Below are 14,800 nucleotides of genomic sequence, written 5' to 3' on the forward strand. Positions count from 1 at the left end.
TTTCCATAGAAAAGGGCAAACCAAACATTTATTCAATAACAGAAGCTAGAAATATATCTCCAGTTCTGATTACAGCTTTCATATATTATAATCACTGAAAATTAACGTAAACCAATAACAAACCACTCCTCACAGCAATACTGTAGGCAATACACACAAATAACAGTAAGCTAAAGACAAGTAGTCACACAAATATCAAATACGTACGCACATGCTTTGAGTTTTATAGGCAAATAAATATATACTTCGTAATAAAAGAGGCGACGAGCACGCCTGCGAGAGGACAGAAGAAGGGATGTCTTCTAGTCTCCGATCTCTACATGAAAGCTCGCCATTCGTTTGAGCTGGTGCACCAGTGATGTCGTGCCCTTCTTAATCTCAAAAAGTTTGTCATGAACACACCAGGGAAAACTGAGGAAATGAACTCGATCCATTCCCTCGTTGTAGAGGCCCCAAAAACGAGGATGATATGTGACGTGGTACCAAGCTGATGCCTTTGGATAAACATCATCAGGGCTTTCCTTTGAGCCGCTCTCGTTGAACCAGGCTCTAGCTTGCTTCCTCAAGGAACTTACAGAAAAATTAATGCCTTCCAAGTCCTTTTTCTTATCAAAAGATCTTCCCATTCTCATGATGCAACCACCGATTATTTCAGCCTCAGTCTTGATCCCGTAATAGTCCATCATGTTCCCCAGTTTGTTGTCGTATTCACTTTTGTAATAGAAAGCCTCGTTGATATAATCCTTAAATCCATCAACTTCCATGTCAGGGTCATAAGACCGCTTTGCCGCTTCCTTAGTGAAGGGTCTTACAGGACTTGTGTCCGGTGCGATGTCTCTTACAGCTCGAAAAAGCTTTCCAAGTACACGCTGAGATACATAGGTAGTATGTTTATATGCAGCCTTCTCCATAAAATCTGGATATTCTTTGACGCGTAGTTCTTTAGGAATTTTAGCAGGCACACCGGTTTTTGGGAAGTCAACAGCGATTGAGGATAGCTGAGCAAGCTCAATACATTTTTCACTTCTTGCCATGTCAGGCTCACTGTCTGCAAAGACCACGTGAGCACTGCAAATGATCCCTAAGTTGTCGTTGAGTAGGTAATCTGTAAAATACTCCTGAACTTCCTGTAACATTGCGCAGTAAACTAGTCAACGCAAAGGGAAAATGTCTCTACAAGTATACGAATCAGATGTGTGTGTGAGAGAGGGGGGGGGGGGGGGGTCTGAAAATAGACTCTGTGCTATATAACATATCATTAATTACAAGGAATCCAAATAAACAGAACTTTTCGATAAAGTTCTTTCCAGAGCAATGACGAACTATTACTGTTCAGGAAATGATTCCTGTGCTCATTTATGCGAAAATTAGAAATGATGGGAAGAGCATCTGAAACAAAGGATTAAAAATGATTGCTTGTTGAAGACTAGTAATTAATGAGACGCCTTTGATAAATGTTAACACACATGATTGAATAGTTACCTCTATTGTAACATCGTGGTCCAAAATCGTAGTTTGTGGTGCAGCGTAATCCATGGGTGGAAATTTCTGAGGAGGAATGAGATCCGAATCCCAACATACAAAGTACACATCTCCATCTAGATCACTTCCCGAGCATTCATTTGTATGAGGTCTGATCAAAATTTTACTACTATCAGAAAGCAATGTATGCATAGAGACATATAATGCATAACAACGAGAATATTTAAGCCCGTGTGCAAGAGCATGCCTACTACAGAAGATTCAAAAGTACAATTAAATGATGTTTTCATTAGCAAAGCTAGGAGTTTCCCAAGAAACAACAAAATAAATCTTGCAGCATGTAGTTAAGTCTGACTGACAAAAAACTATAAACGTAGAAGTTGAGAAGTGTTCGTTTCAACCAAGTCCAGAAAGAATGTGGAAGGCACAGACAACAGGACTTCTGTAACAAGTTCCAAGTTGTGATGCTTCAGAATGTCTAGTGCAAATAAGAGTTTTTAAAAAACAATAAGAAAATAAGAAATTTACCTCTTTCCTTTTTGGGGGAAAACGATGCAATCCACCATGTGATGTAAAGCCGGCACATCCACAGCCTCTAAGATCTGCACGTCTCCTGGGTGTAGACAGGGGTTTTTCGCAACAACTATCTTTCCCCTAAAAATCAGAGTATGTTGATCTGTTTTGCCACCTTTGAAATGATCATGTAACTTCCTAAATCTAGCACGAGAATACTGGACAAATGCTTGACCATATTCCAACGTCCTGGTTTCATCCAGACATCCCGTCATTGCTCTTCCGTTTGGAACAAATATTCTTGATTTTGTCCGCAAATCAAGCAACTTCAATGCGCGGAGTGTTTCCAGCATCATTGCTAGAAATGGCTCTGCACCCGGCTTATAACCGCATGCAAGCATTCCATTCAGAACACGTGCGTTCTCTCCACCAGCCATCAACTCAAGTGCCTCCTGTGCTTTTATTGGATCGGTTAAAATAGCATCTAGTTGAGCTATAGCCTCCTTTTGCTTCCTTTCAAAAACTTGATCTTTAACCCCAAGGGTAGATAAAAGAATGATCACTTCACGATTGAGAAAACAAGCCCGATACTTGCTCCAATCCAAAATATCCAAGCTAGTGTTAGTTGATTTGTACTTGGACATACTTCTCCTCAGTGACAATTTCATTGATGAAGTAGGATCAACAGCCACAACACCTTTGTAGCCTCCGTACCTAATCTGAAAGGCAGAAGGAGTAAAACTTCTAAAGCCAAGTTTCCGAGCTATGCTATCTGCCAATTCTGCTGAAATTTTTCCAATACCATCAGAGAATACATAGTTGACTCCACCGCTTTTAACCTCTATATCAGGAATAATTTCTATTTCATGCCTATCAATGTTGAAACTTTCCCTCGATGAGCTGAAAGACTGGCCAAGCCTTGCAGCATATTTGGCCACATTCTTTATTTCACGAAAATCACCCATCCATTCTCTAATGTCTGCTGCTGTGAGCCCAGGTCTAGAAGCAAACATCCAAAGAGAACTCTCCCGTACTTGACTCTGTGAGAAACCAAGAAACTCAAACTTCTTAGATCCGATAGTTATGCCATTTCTTTGAACTGACAGTATCCTTTGATAAATGTTGGTTTGCCTCCCCTCAATTGCAGAAAATGTCCGTGGCGATATATTTGCAGAAAAAAGTTTATCAAGATCCTCGTCAACAAAAGAAACCCGAAGAAAGTTATCAATATCACCAGGATATTTGCGTAAAACACGATTGGAGAGATTCACGTCTGGGCCACAGAAGTACAATTTAGTAGGGGTTATCTGAACCCTACGTAAAAATACCAACCCATCATCTACAGCAATAGCAGGTGGTGTAGGAAGTCTGCCAGTGGTGAGGTATTTCTGGTATTGCTCCCGGAGCCATCGTGCAGGATCATAACAGCATTCCTTCAAATGACTTAGCTTCTCAAGGGCATGTTGTATGTATGCATGCGCAATACGAATTTTAGATGGATTGATCAAACGAAAGAACCTTGCATCAAGTGCTGGTCCAGGAAGACAACCATGCTGGACCAAGGAATTGACTTTAAACACAATGTCATATGGAAGTTCAGATACTTGAGCTGCACTCAAAATAGGAACAAGATCTGACTTGCAACAGAAGGTTGATCCTTTTTCCAGAATGAAGTGGCCTTCATCTTCTTTGTAACAGACAAAATTTTCCTGAAAATTCGGAAGTTGGCTGTTGGGCGGAAGCTCCAAGCACAAAGCAGAAGATTGGCCTATGCAGTAAGATGGAGAAAAATCAACATCTCGAACCCACTGATCATCAGTAGCTTCCTTAAAATTGCTGAGCTTATTCGTGTCTTTCTTAAAAATCTTGGGGCCTCCGAGCATCTACCAAACGAAAGAGGAAGAAGGTGTTAAACAACTAGTACACGAATAAACAAAATAAACAATTTGTAAACTCAATAAATAGAACATACATACACAAGGTTTTCCCCACAGCATTTGAGAGTTGTTATTTCAAAAAATGAAGGCTTGAACTTTCTACAATCTACTCATCATGAATTCATACCAAATCTTATACGATACAGGAAGTTGTTGGCATGTAGCACAATTCATTCAGCAAGAAATCTTTGTGTACTACGAACTTTCATCAGTTATCCAGTATGAAATGGAATTTAAAACATTTCAGAATTCTAATCAGATCCACAGTATCAAAATCAGGAACAAAACTCTCAAGTTTTCCAAACTTTGAGATATAAAACAATAAACACTTTCATGGAGGAGTCATTTCATAGCCAGAGACAAACACTACATTTATGTTAGAAGTGGCTTGAATCAGCATCTACAGTCTATTTTATTGCTGATAGAGTTTTTCTTCATTTTTTTTTTTTTTGGCTAAGTTGGTATAAGCTTACGAACATCAGCTGGATGTATCTTATGCCTAGAATAGATAATTGTGTGTAAGGGTTGCTAAATACTACCTAGAAAAATATGCAGCATGTGAGTCATGGCTCCCATAATGATTCACAAATATACCATTTAAAACACACAACTTAACATTTGATAATTACCTTGAAAGAATCTAGAGAGGAATTTAAACTATCAAACCTGGACGAGAAGATATTTCTTAGTTTTTCCACGAGGTCGATGCAGCTCAATTTGAAAAATGTTCTCATATGATAGCTCGAGCTTGTAATTTTTTGAAAGATGCGTCAGAAAGAAATGGAATTTCCTCAGTTCAACACCAAATTTTACCGAAACATCTTTTTGAGTCCAAAGAACTGAGAATTTTTCCTTTGAAACCTGACATCCGAAGTGCAGTGTTATGTTATCCATGCTATACTGAGTCTGAAAGGCCTTTCTCATTGGAACAGTATCGCGATACACATCCCGCGCTTTCAGATAAGAATTACCATACCATAGACCTTCATCATCTAAGGACTTGAGCTTGATATTTTGAGCAGCTTCACTGGTTGTGAATTCAACTATAGCATTTGTTCTTGACCCTGCACTTTTTGGTTGTGCAACATGAACAGCTACAACTGTACCTTCACCAGAGTATTCTTCCAGAAATTCCTTTATGTCATCTGGAGGTTCAACAGTAGGAAAACCATACAAGCTAATTGTCTTTGCCATTGTCTAGTCAACTTTTACTGCAGTTCATAGAGCACTGAATTAGTAATGCATGATCGTACAGTACCTCAATTTTGATTGGAACATAATCAGATTTGGAATTTTTGGAATTTTCATACATGGAAATTTTCCAAACATGCCTTGAGGTTAATTAAAAAAAATTACTTCTTCATATGCTAAAGCAGTGACTGTGCATGGGAATGACATGAGAGGTTTGTATAATAACAGAATAAATACAGAGTGTGTATTTAAGAATACAGTTTGTTGGTTTTCAATTACCGTAGAAAGCCGATGATTCTCATGGGGTTTAAGAATACATTTGATTGGTTTTCAAGAAAAGAAAACAACTGATTAGATGCAGCTTGATTTTCAAATACAGGTGTAATTTAATAGGAAAGTTAATAGTGATCATGAGCTCTCTAGGCAACCCAGATTCTTGGAGAAGAGGAAAATAGATCAGGGTGACTATATATTAACACCATTACAAATTTAAGACGGGTCATTAAAAATAAGAAAAGTAGACAAAACCAAAAGAAAGATGCATCTTTTTCCCTCTCCATTAACTGATTTTTCATGTGAATTGTTTCAGAGACATAAAAATCAACACAAGAGCGTTGTAAGTTGAAACTAACAGCAATCCTAAAAGGTAGAAGTTAAATCCAGAATTTCAAGAAGCAAATGTATTGCTTCTGTTCACTCACTTGCTAATGAAGTATCAAACAAAATGTTATCAAAACTCTCCAACGCAAGCTTGTTACAACCTATTAGACGGATCCAACTAGCAGATTAGAAGGAAAGAAAGCAAAACATACCCACAGGATTAGGCGAGAAGGTAAGCGGGTGTTTTCCTTAAGTAGAGACAGCTTAGACAGTGAGTTTCCTGAACAATTAGAGAGTACTAGTCAAAAGAGGAACGTATGTTTTGCTAGCCAGAGCCCAGGAGAAAAAATCCAATAAATAATTAATAATGAAACCTCTTTGTCACACGTTGAAATCAAAACCACACCAGTATAGCACAACCTTAAATATTAGATAGAAATGTTTGTGTAACAAATTCAGCAGTGATGTTTGTCCGTGGAACAAGAAGGGAGAGAGAGCTAAAGAAATGAACAAGGTTTTGTTAATTATACATGTACAGAAAATGACAAGTCTTACCAAGAGGTTGTCGAGATTAAAATAAATCAGCAGGCAGGCCTCTACCATGAAAGAAAGCAAGAGCACTCCTAGAGCGCTATATATAGGCTTTTTACCCCCGAGAAGTGCAGACAAAGGAAAGGGAATATTAAAATGTTTTTTATTTAGAAATATATTAAAATAATATTTTTTATTTTTTAAAATTTATTTTTGATATTAACACATCAAAATAATATAAAAATATCAAAAAAATTAATTTAAAATAAAATAAATTAAATTAATTCCTTTCAAAAGTATTTTTAAAATAAAAAAACAAACCATATACTAGAAAAAGAATTTCTCAAATAAATAGGGAGACGGTTTAAGTAATATGATCAAGGGATAACTTCAAATAAGTCCCCCGTTATGATGCCACTTTCAATGACATCCCTCGTCTACCAATTCAAGGAATATTACTCCAGTTTCAGCTTAAGAAATTCATTAAAAAACATGTTTTCGAAACATTACTTGTGATAGTTATATTTTGGACACCAAAAAAAAAAATCTCTATTGATATCTTGCTCATAGCATATATATCACTCTCTATCTCTTGAAATGTTGCAACCTTATGAAGAACTAATTGAAACTATTTTATAAATTTCATTGAATTAAGCCGGATCATGGATGTTTTTTTATGTCCAAAGTACAACCCTAACAATGCAGGTGATAAGAACAGGCTTGTTAGAGGGGTTGTTGAATTGAGACTAATGGTGGGGAGAACATTGATAAGGGTGGGATACTTTGGGTAACTTTGCTTAATTTGGTAGTTAGGGGATTTAATTGAAACTGATGCTATAGTTAGAGGGTCGATTTGAAGTTTTCACTGTTGTTAACTCATATATATTTATGCTGATGGACGAAAGCTTACGTAAGCACAACTGTGGGCCCAGTAAACTTCTTAGCACCTCCTATCACCCATGGGAATGACACGTTACGGGATCCTATTGGTTCAAATAGATGTCTAACTTCAACTTTTGTCCTATGAAACGAAAAAGCAGCGAACTAGAACTGTGCTTGAATTCTCTTTTTGTAGTTTGGCGGTTAAGTTGCTTGCAGGTGCCGGCGTGCTTATCTTCCTCTGGGGGTAGACGAGGAAAATCTATTGTCACAGCAAGAGCAAGCACCACAGCGTCACACCAGAAATAGCCAGTGGTATGGGTGCGCGTCACAGAATCTCTATGTTTTTTTTTTTTAGACATGGCAAATTGATTGGATGTTAACTCAAACTCTAAAAGTTCTCGAAACTTCTACTACATTATTATGACTACTGTTATTATATTGCATGTATGTACTTAGGTTTGCCGATAAACCCAAGAACATAACTATAATAAGTAATCATCAGAATTAATTGTGTGGAATAAGGATGACTGTACAAAAAGAAAAAAAACCCTCTAGTACAACGATTTTATAGTCCATGAGTATTTGTTTTTATTTCATAATTAATTACATTTCTATGAGCACTAGCCTTCTCCCAAATCTCCAACATAAAGGCTGGGCAGGATATTTATAATTTAATTCCAAATAGAATGATAAAAAAAAATATAAAAACACTCTTAATATATAGTGAACACAGTTTTTAAGCGTGTTATTTCTATTAATTTTGTTTTTCCAGTGTGCTACAACAATACTTTTTAATTGAAACGCCGGCCAGTCAAATGGAAAAGCCATATCTGTGCTGTGAGAGCCTCCTCCTTTTGCAAGGAAACGCGCGTGTTCCCCACAAACGATCTTCAATCAATGGAAAGTAGCCCAGAAAAGCAACAGTAATATTATTCAACTTCCCTTGCCATGGAAGCAGAGAATGGATACGATGGGATCATCCGATGCTTGACCCAAAAGTCTCGAGCGATGGAATTAATCTTTGGAATGACCCTTGCGTCGATGGTACTCCTAATTAGCCCCATGAACTTGTGTGGCAGTCAAGAATTTGGATGCAACTTATCCAATAAGTTTGGCTTTCTTGTCTGCTGAGCAACTTCTCCGTAACTGCTTGCTAATCGTAAGTATCGGGCGCTCACTCCTTTCTAAAACGCTTTGTGATGTACCCGGGTGGGCCCCAGGCTAGCGATTCAAGCTTCATTCACTCTTTGTTCTAACATATTCCTTTACACGTATACGGTATACTCATTGTTATTCTAAGTTGGAATATTGAATTTTTCATTTTAGTTGCACAGTCAAATTCTCAGGATGCTCGTGAATCGGAATGGTCTTTTCCTCGAGTAAATAGATGTTTTTGTTTGTTTATTTTTGGTAATTATCGAATTTAAATACGGGCAATTTAGTATTTTTTGTATAAATAAAATATTATTTAATTTTAAAAAAAAGGGTTGCACTTGGGTTCTTCCATGCTCTTTGAACAACACGTGCCACTTTGTCCGAATGCCAAACTCCAGCATCTATTATAGCTGACGACAGCATCTCTATTTCTAGGCAGCGTGTGTGACAAAAATATGTTGGTTTTTGCACCGGTGAACAATTTTTTTTTTCCTCTCTCTCGTACTTGGTTTCAAAACAACCCTTTATTTATTTCAAAACAAATAAAGGTGAAGAATGCCATATTTATTTGTTGTTAAATAAATGGTGAAATTAATAAAAATGTGGGACACAATAGAACTTCAATACAAAGACAATAATATTCAAATCAAACAGACAACTGGATTAGGATCGAGGCCTTGCAATTTCATCCTTGTCTCAACGTTTGGAATAATTTATAAAATAAGGTTTCCTTAATGAGGTCGTTATATTACAGAAGAGGATCACTTCTAGTAAAAGTCTACCATCATAACAAACTAAAAGGGTAAAAAGTTTTAATTCTGAAGTGGGAAAAAAAAAAGAGGGAGGGAGGGCGAGGATGCTATTTTATTTATCACTATTTTTTTAAAAAAATCTCTATCACCACCATGAGTTTAATTTTCAACAATGGTAACGATCATTGGTCTCAGAAACTCATTATATATATATGAACGGCCATCAATACCCCCAAGATCCGCTTCTGTTGTAAAGACAAGACAATGTTGCTGTTAATAAGAAAATAGCAAGCATGCTTTAGTTGAAACCCTAAGCACCTAGATCCCATCATCCACTCCACTCTCAAGTTCATCCCTTCTTTGGCAACATCAATGTTTTATTTTCACACGAGGATGGGCCACCATCATTATCTTCAACTATTCCCAGCTTTCCTGCTTGATACTTCCCCATATTACCAGTTAAATTCTCAAATGTCAACCACTCCAGTCAACATTTCTGCAATAGCATGGCATTGATCCTTTACACATTTTGCAAAAACCTTCTTAGGTGACATCAAATCACCTACTCGGGATTAACTGCCAATCCAATGCAAACATTCTAAATTATGAGACCTCTCAAGGTTTTCAGAGCATTCATGTACCCTTCCTCATTTCATGGCAATCCTAAGTAATTGACTCCAATAATTCTAGGGAAGGATGTTTTACTAATTCCCCACAAAATGAATTTCAGTGCAAAGCCAAACATCACTGATGGTTGCAGACACGTAACAAACACCAACCATCACAGCAAGCATTCTTTAACTTTCTCAACTAGTTTGGTTCAAACGTTAAACATAGTTTCTCAAGGTCTTTCCCACAATAATCCATCGTTACACTATGCACTGTATCCGCCCAATCCTGTTTTCAGGATCAGGATCTCTTTATTGTCATAACTTCATAAGCCAACATAGAACCATTTACCAAACACCATATTCTATAAACAGTATATGGAAAAAGACCTCATCCTGAGTTCGGCTGCTGAAACTGCTTCATCAGTTCTTCAGATTATATTTTGACTAACAGGAAAAAAAAAAAAAAAACAAGGCTATTTTGCTGGCATGCAATGCAAAGCTCAATAAATCACCTACTCGCTGACAAGTATTGTGCACACATGCCTGCTTTCGTGCTTAATTTGAGAAGATGAAGATTGATAGGAAATAATGACATGTTAGAAATTGATACGTACCCTATGAGTCTATTTCTATATTTGACAAAATTTCTAACTTCAATGGGCTATCATAAGTTACATAAAAGAACAAAATCTCCTCCAAATGCAACAATTATGGTGCAAGCCACCCTATCAACTGAAAACATCACACATGCCAAGCTAACAAACCTAAATGCTTATACTTCTCAAACTTCTCAAGAATTATGCAAGAATAAATATCCTCATCGATAGACTAGAATATAGATTGTTTTAAATCACCTTATCTCACCAAATTGAATAATCCATCAAATGAACCTCACCACTAAAGCAAAACAACAGACTATAGCAGCATCTCGGCAATCTGAATAGCATTAAGTGCAGCTCCTTTGCGTATTTGATCACCACAGACAAATATATCCAGCCTGCTTGACACCCAGCAATTAATGACCTTGGCAAAAAGGATAGACAACAATTAAGCAATAAAAGACCCAAAATTAGTCTTACCCTTTATATCCATCTTGCGACACATCACGACGAATCCTGCCAACTGCAACATCATCTTTGTTTGATACCTCCAAAGGTGTAGGAAAGTGATTAGATGCTGGGTCATCAATAACCACCACCCCAGGAGCACTTTTCAAAATATCTTTTGCTGTATACTGTGCATTCAAAAAAATTTACCAAGAGAAGTTTTATACAAGTCATAAATCTTCTTTACAACGAGCAACTAGATCAAAAACAAAATAAAAACTACCACAGTTCTAAGTTTGTATCTGGCCAAGTAAGTGATTAACCTCGTCAATGGGCTTCTCAAATTGAAGATTAACACTTTCAGCATGTGCACGCATGACAGGAACACGTATACATGTAGCAGTGACTTTAACATTCATATCATTCTGAAAAATTGACAAAAAAAAAATGGAAACATTTTAGAAAGGACTAAACCATAATCTTATTAGATATAAGCGCAGTAAAAAAATAACCTTTAAAACTTACCCAGATCTTTCTGGTTTCTTTAACTAATTTCATTTCCTCTTCGTTGTATCCATTTGATAGAATAGGAGCATTATGTGAAAACAAGTTAAAAGCATACTGCAAATCAAACATACTGGGAGGTTAACTTTGAACTCTTCATAGGACATGAAGAAATTTTAATTACAATGTTGAAGTTATTGCGCAACAAAGACAAACCTGTTGCTTAAAGATGTTGCAAGTGGGTGGTTTTCCTTCCAAGACCTTACAAACATGAAAAGAAAGGAATCAATTTATGTGAAGATAAACAACAACACCAGTTATCCCAGATAAACATGAAATTAAACAAACTAATTGATCAAAGATAACAGAATTATATGGAAAGCAGAAACCTCACGAGTCTGCAACTCAAGCTCTTCCATTGCAGCAGCACCAGCACCACTGGCTGCTTGATATGTACTAACAACCATTCGTATCACCTGCCACATCAAATGATTCAGCTGGCATTTACACAAAAAATTCCAGCACCAAAAACCGTATTAAATCTCGCTTAAACTTTTTTTAAGAGAACTGAATCACCCTTAACTAAAGACAATGATTTGCAAATGACACTCAGATAAACAGAATTCTAAGAAGAGATAAACACATCATAATATAAATCATTAAGTCATATCAAATAATTTGTGTTTGTCAATGAGTAATCAATAAGCGACCAATTACGATAAAAAAACACTAACATTTCCAAGCAATGATCATGGAGTGCAACAAATACAAAAACTTAACAAACTCTACAATAACGTTACAATTCATTACCTTGGCATGCTTATGCAAAGGAGTAGCAGCCATCAAGCAAATAATAGTTGAACAATTTGGATTGGCAATCAAAGCACCCTTTCCCGTCCCAACTTTAATCCCTTCCATAGCCTCTGGATTAACCTCAGGAATCACCAAAGGAATCCCTTCTTCCATTCTAAAAGCCGAGCTATTATCCACCACAACGGATCCCTTCTCCACTGCCACCGGCCCAAAATGCTTACTAATAGACCCACCAGCACTGAAAAGCGCAATATCAACCCCATCAAAGCTATCTTCAGTTAGCTCTTCAATCGTGTAATTCCTGTCTTGGAAAGTGAGCTGCTTGCCAGCAGAGCGCTTGGAGGCCAGCATTTTAATGGAGCGGTAAGGGAAGTCACGGTCAGAGAGGACAGAGAGAAATTCTTGACCGACAGCACCAGTGACACCAACCACAGCGAGAGAGGGGGCGTTTTCTTGAAGGGCCATGCGGATTCTTGAAGGTGAAGTGAGCTTTTTGGTATAAGGGAGAGTTTTGTGAAGAGGTGAGTCTGCTGGTGGGATGAGTTAGAGTTGCCATGTTTTTGGGGACGGAGAGATTGAGAGAGAAACAGTAAAAGTGAGATGCGGCTGGCAGAACGAAAGGAGAAGGGTTGGAGGAGACCTTGCCTTGGACAGTTTCGATCCGATGATGAGTGTTGGTGTATGCCTGTACGGTGTCCTTTTGGTTTTTGCCTCCCTTTTATATAATACATTTTCGTTTTTCTTTTCTCGCCCGCATTCAATGCTATGATCGAGGAAGCAAGGAGCGAATTACATTTGATTAAGGACCGTTTGTTTGATTCCTTTTGGAAATTCTATTATGAATATGTTTACTTTCATAAAATAATTTTTTATTTTTCATATCTAGTTTTTTTTTTAAAAAAAATTCTATATAAAAGTTAAAAAAACATATTTATCAAGTATTAAATTTCCAAAATAGAAAGCACAAGGGTTTTCTTGGCTTATCTTAAAAATAATAGAAGAGATGAATATACAAGTTTTTTTATATATATAGTGGAGATTTAGAAGAAAAAAACTGTTCTACTTATTTTTGGACAAAAAAATTAGTTTCCATCTATAACTTTTTTATTTATCCTAAAAATATTTTTTCATGAAAAAATTAAATAAACATGTTTACTAAATAATTGTTTTTTAAATAAAAAATGACTTGTTTGAAAATAATAAAGGAATGGACATAAAACATTAGCTCAATCAAGCAAGACCCTTATTTTTATTATAGAAAATAATAATTTTGATGTTTTGCGATTTTCCAAAGAAATGGATAATTAGAAAATATCAATTTAAACACGAATAATTTCCAAAGAAGTGGAGAACTTTTTTCATATTTGATGTATACTAAAAAAATCAATTACAAATTTTAACATGTCACGTGCAAAATAAGAAAAACTGTTTTATATAGCTTGAACCAAAAAAAATATTTAATTATAAATAAATCCACAACATAACCTGAATGAAATTTAGCCTAATTATTATTTATATTATAATTAATATTGCAAGTTAAACATTTAAAACAATAATAATAAAAAAAAGGAGTGAGAAGTAGTATAGAATGAAAGAAGAAGGGACTAAATTGTTTTACAATACAAAAAGTGATAAACAATAAAATTCAAAATAATTTAAACACGAATAATAATGTTAACACGCCACATATAAAGGGAAAACACTCTCCCTTCTCAGAACCTTCTTATGTTTTCCTTTATTGGAAAATACTTTCCAAGAAATCACCAAAACTGGGAAGTGTTTTCAGTAATTTGGCTGCAGTCTCTACGATAATATACTAGCTTGTAATTACTTACTGTTTTAAAATTTTCTTTTCTTTTTCTTTATCAAACAATATGAGCTTTAATTTCAAGATTAATATTGATTTGATTTGACTGACATTACTTCTAATAGCACCTCTTGTTTTTTCCTCTTAATTTGAACTTTAATCGGACCATCTTCAGACCGGTGCATTAAGATCGGAATCTTGAAAATCAACCTGGGAAGCAAATCCACTTCTACATGAGCCAAGGCTCCGAAGCTAAATGGCACCTTTAGTAAAGATTTCTCCAGGTTAAAATTCTGGAAAACAGTTCGAATTCATGGTATGAAAACAAACAAAAACGCCATTGATAGTGGTTAGTGTAATGTTGCAAAGCAAGAAATATAAGTGAATTTGCAACCATAATGGATTGCTGGTGAAATTTTATCTTATTTAAGCACTGCAGCATATGACTGCTCAACATTTACTAGCATCCGTTAAATTGGAATTAGCTACTTATCCAATGTTGATGTTCAAGTATCATATCCATATATAGCATCTGTAAAAGCTGCATCTGTATTAGCAGCTATGTTCTATACGAGGATCAACCCTCCAATGGTGGCACTGTCACATCTTGGAGAGCTACTAGCGTTGCTCGACCACCAAGCTCTTCTGGCAAGACTTCTTCACCAATCTCCTTTACAAAACATTTTCTTTCTTCGTCGTCGTTTACTATCACAATCTGCATTCATTACCACAAAGCAAGCCACCCAGCTAATTTAATATGGAACATAAGTAATGTGTCATCCTGATCTAGCTTGGAAAATAATTATTAATTTATTTGTGTTCTTTCTGGTGTTCAAAGTGAATACAAGATATAAATGCACCAAGAGGTACCGATCATTCACAGGAAAAAGAGAAAAACCAGCTTCAAAAATATAATCTTGATTCTGAAAAATGAATCCATTTGTACCAACTTTGATTAAAAACACTAAAAAGATTT

General features: G+C 36.1%; 3 protein-coding genes across 7 annotated transcripts in view; all 3 read right to left on the reverse strand.

Moving 5' to 3' along the window:
- LOC7459099 (probable RNA-dependent RNA polymerase 1) overlaps nt 1-14,800 on the reverse strand; it is a 24,710-nt gene continuing 9,910 nt past the window's right edge. Inside the window, exons 1-6 of one of the 3 annotated variants that reach the window (XM_024610859.2) lie at nt 6,279-6,326; nt 5,936-6,003; nt 4,599-5,143; nt 2,011-3,878; nt 1,483-1,633; nt 1-1,127 (exon numbers count right to left, since the gene is read on the reverse strand). In XM_024610859.2, the coding sequence (XP_024466627.1) occupies nt 303-1,127; nt 1,483-1,633; nt 2,011-3,878; nt 4,599-5,126 (3,372 nt within the window). In that variant the 5' untranslated portion in view covers nt 5,127-5,143; nt 5,936-6,003; nt 6,279-6,326 and the 3' untranslated portion in view covers nt 1-302. Of the gene's footprint in view, nt 1,128-1,482; nt 1,634-2,010; nt 3,879-4,598; nt 5,144-5,935; nt 6,004-6,278; nt 6,327-14,800 lie in introns of those variants that run through there. The other 2 variants (XM_052456093.1, XM_052456094.1) reach the window with 2 other exon arrangements.
- LOC7459100 (uncharacterized) overlaps nt 10,182-14,800 on the reverse strand; it is a 20,232-nt gene continuing 15,613 nt past the window's right edge. The window contains exons 2-8 of one of the 3 annotated variants that reach the window (XM_052456096.1): nt 12,015-12,496; nt 11,594-11,680; nt 11,421-11,465; nt 11,226-11,321; nt 11,024-11,125; nt 10,734-10,888; nt 10,182-10,651 (exon numbers count right to left, since the gene is read on the reverse strand). In XM_052456096.1, coding sequence (XP_052312056.1) covers nt 10,570-10,651; nt 10,734-10,888; nt 11,024-11,125; nt 11,226-11,321; nt 11,421-11,465; nt 11,594-11,680; nt 12,015-12,496 — 1,049 coding nt within the window. In that variant the 3' untranslated portion in view covers nt 10,182-10,569. The remainder of the gene's footprint in view (nt 10,652-10,733; nt 10,889-11,023; nt 11,126-11,225; nt 11,322-11,420; nt 11,466-11,593; nt 11,681-12,014; nt 12,497-14,800) is intronic. The other 2 variants (XM_052456097.1, XR_008060221.1) reach the window with 2 other exon arrangements.
- The window catches only part of LOC7459101 (sec14 cytosolic factor), a 22,831-nt gene continuing 22,283 nt past the window's right edge, over nt 14,253-14,800 (reverse strand). Inside the window, exon 7 of the transcript XR_008060222.1 lies at nt 14,253-14,345. The gene's annotated coding sequence lies outside the window, so the exon portion shown is untranslated. The remainder of the gene's footprint in view (nt 14,346-14,800) is intronic.

This window comes from Populus trichocarpa, chromosome 10 (assembly GCF_000002775.5).
Source record: "Populus trichocarpa isolate Nisqually-1 chromosome 10, P.trichocarpa_v4.1, whole genome shotgun sequence".
In the NCBI taxonomy this organism is placed as follows: domain Eukaryota; kingdom Viridiplantae; phylum Streptophyta; class Magnoliopsida; order Malpighiales; family Salicaceae; genus Populus; species Populus trichocarpa.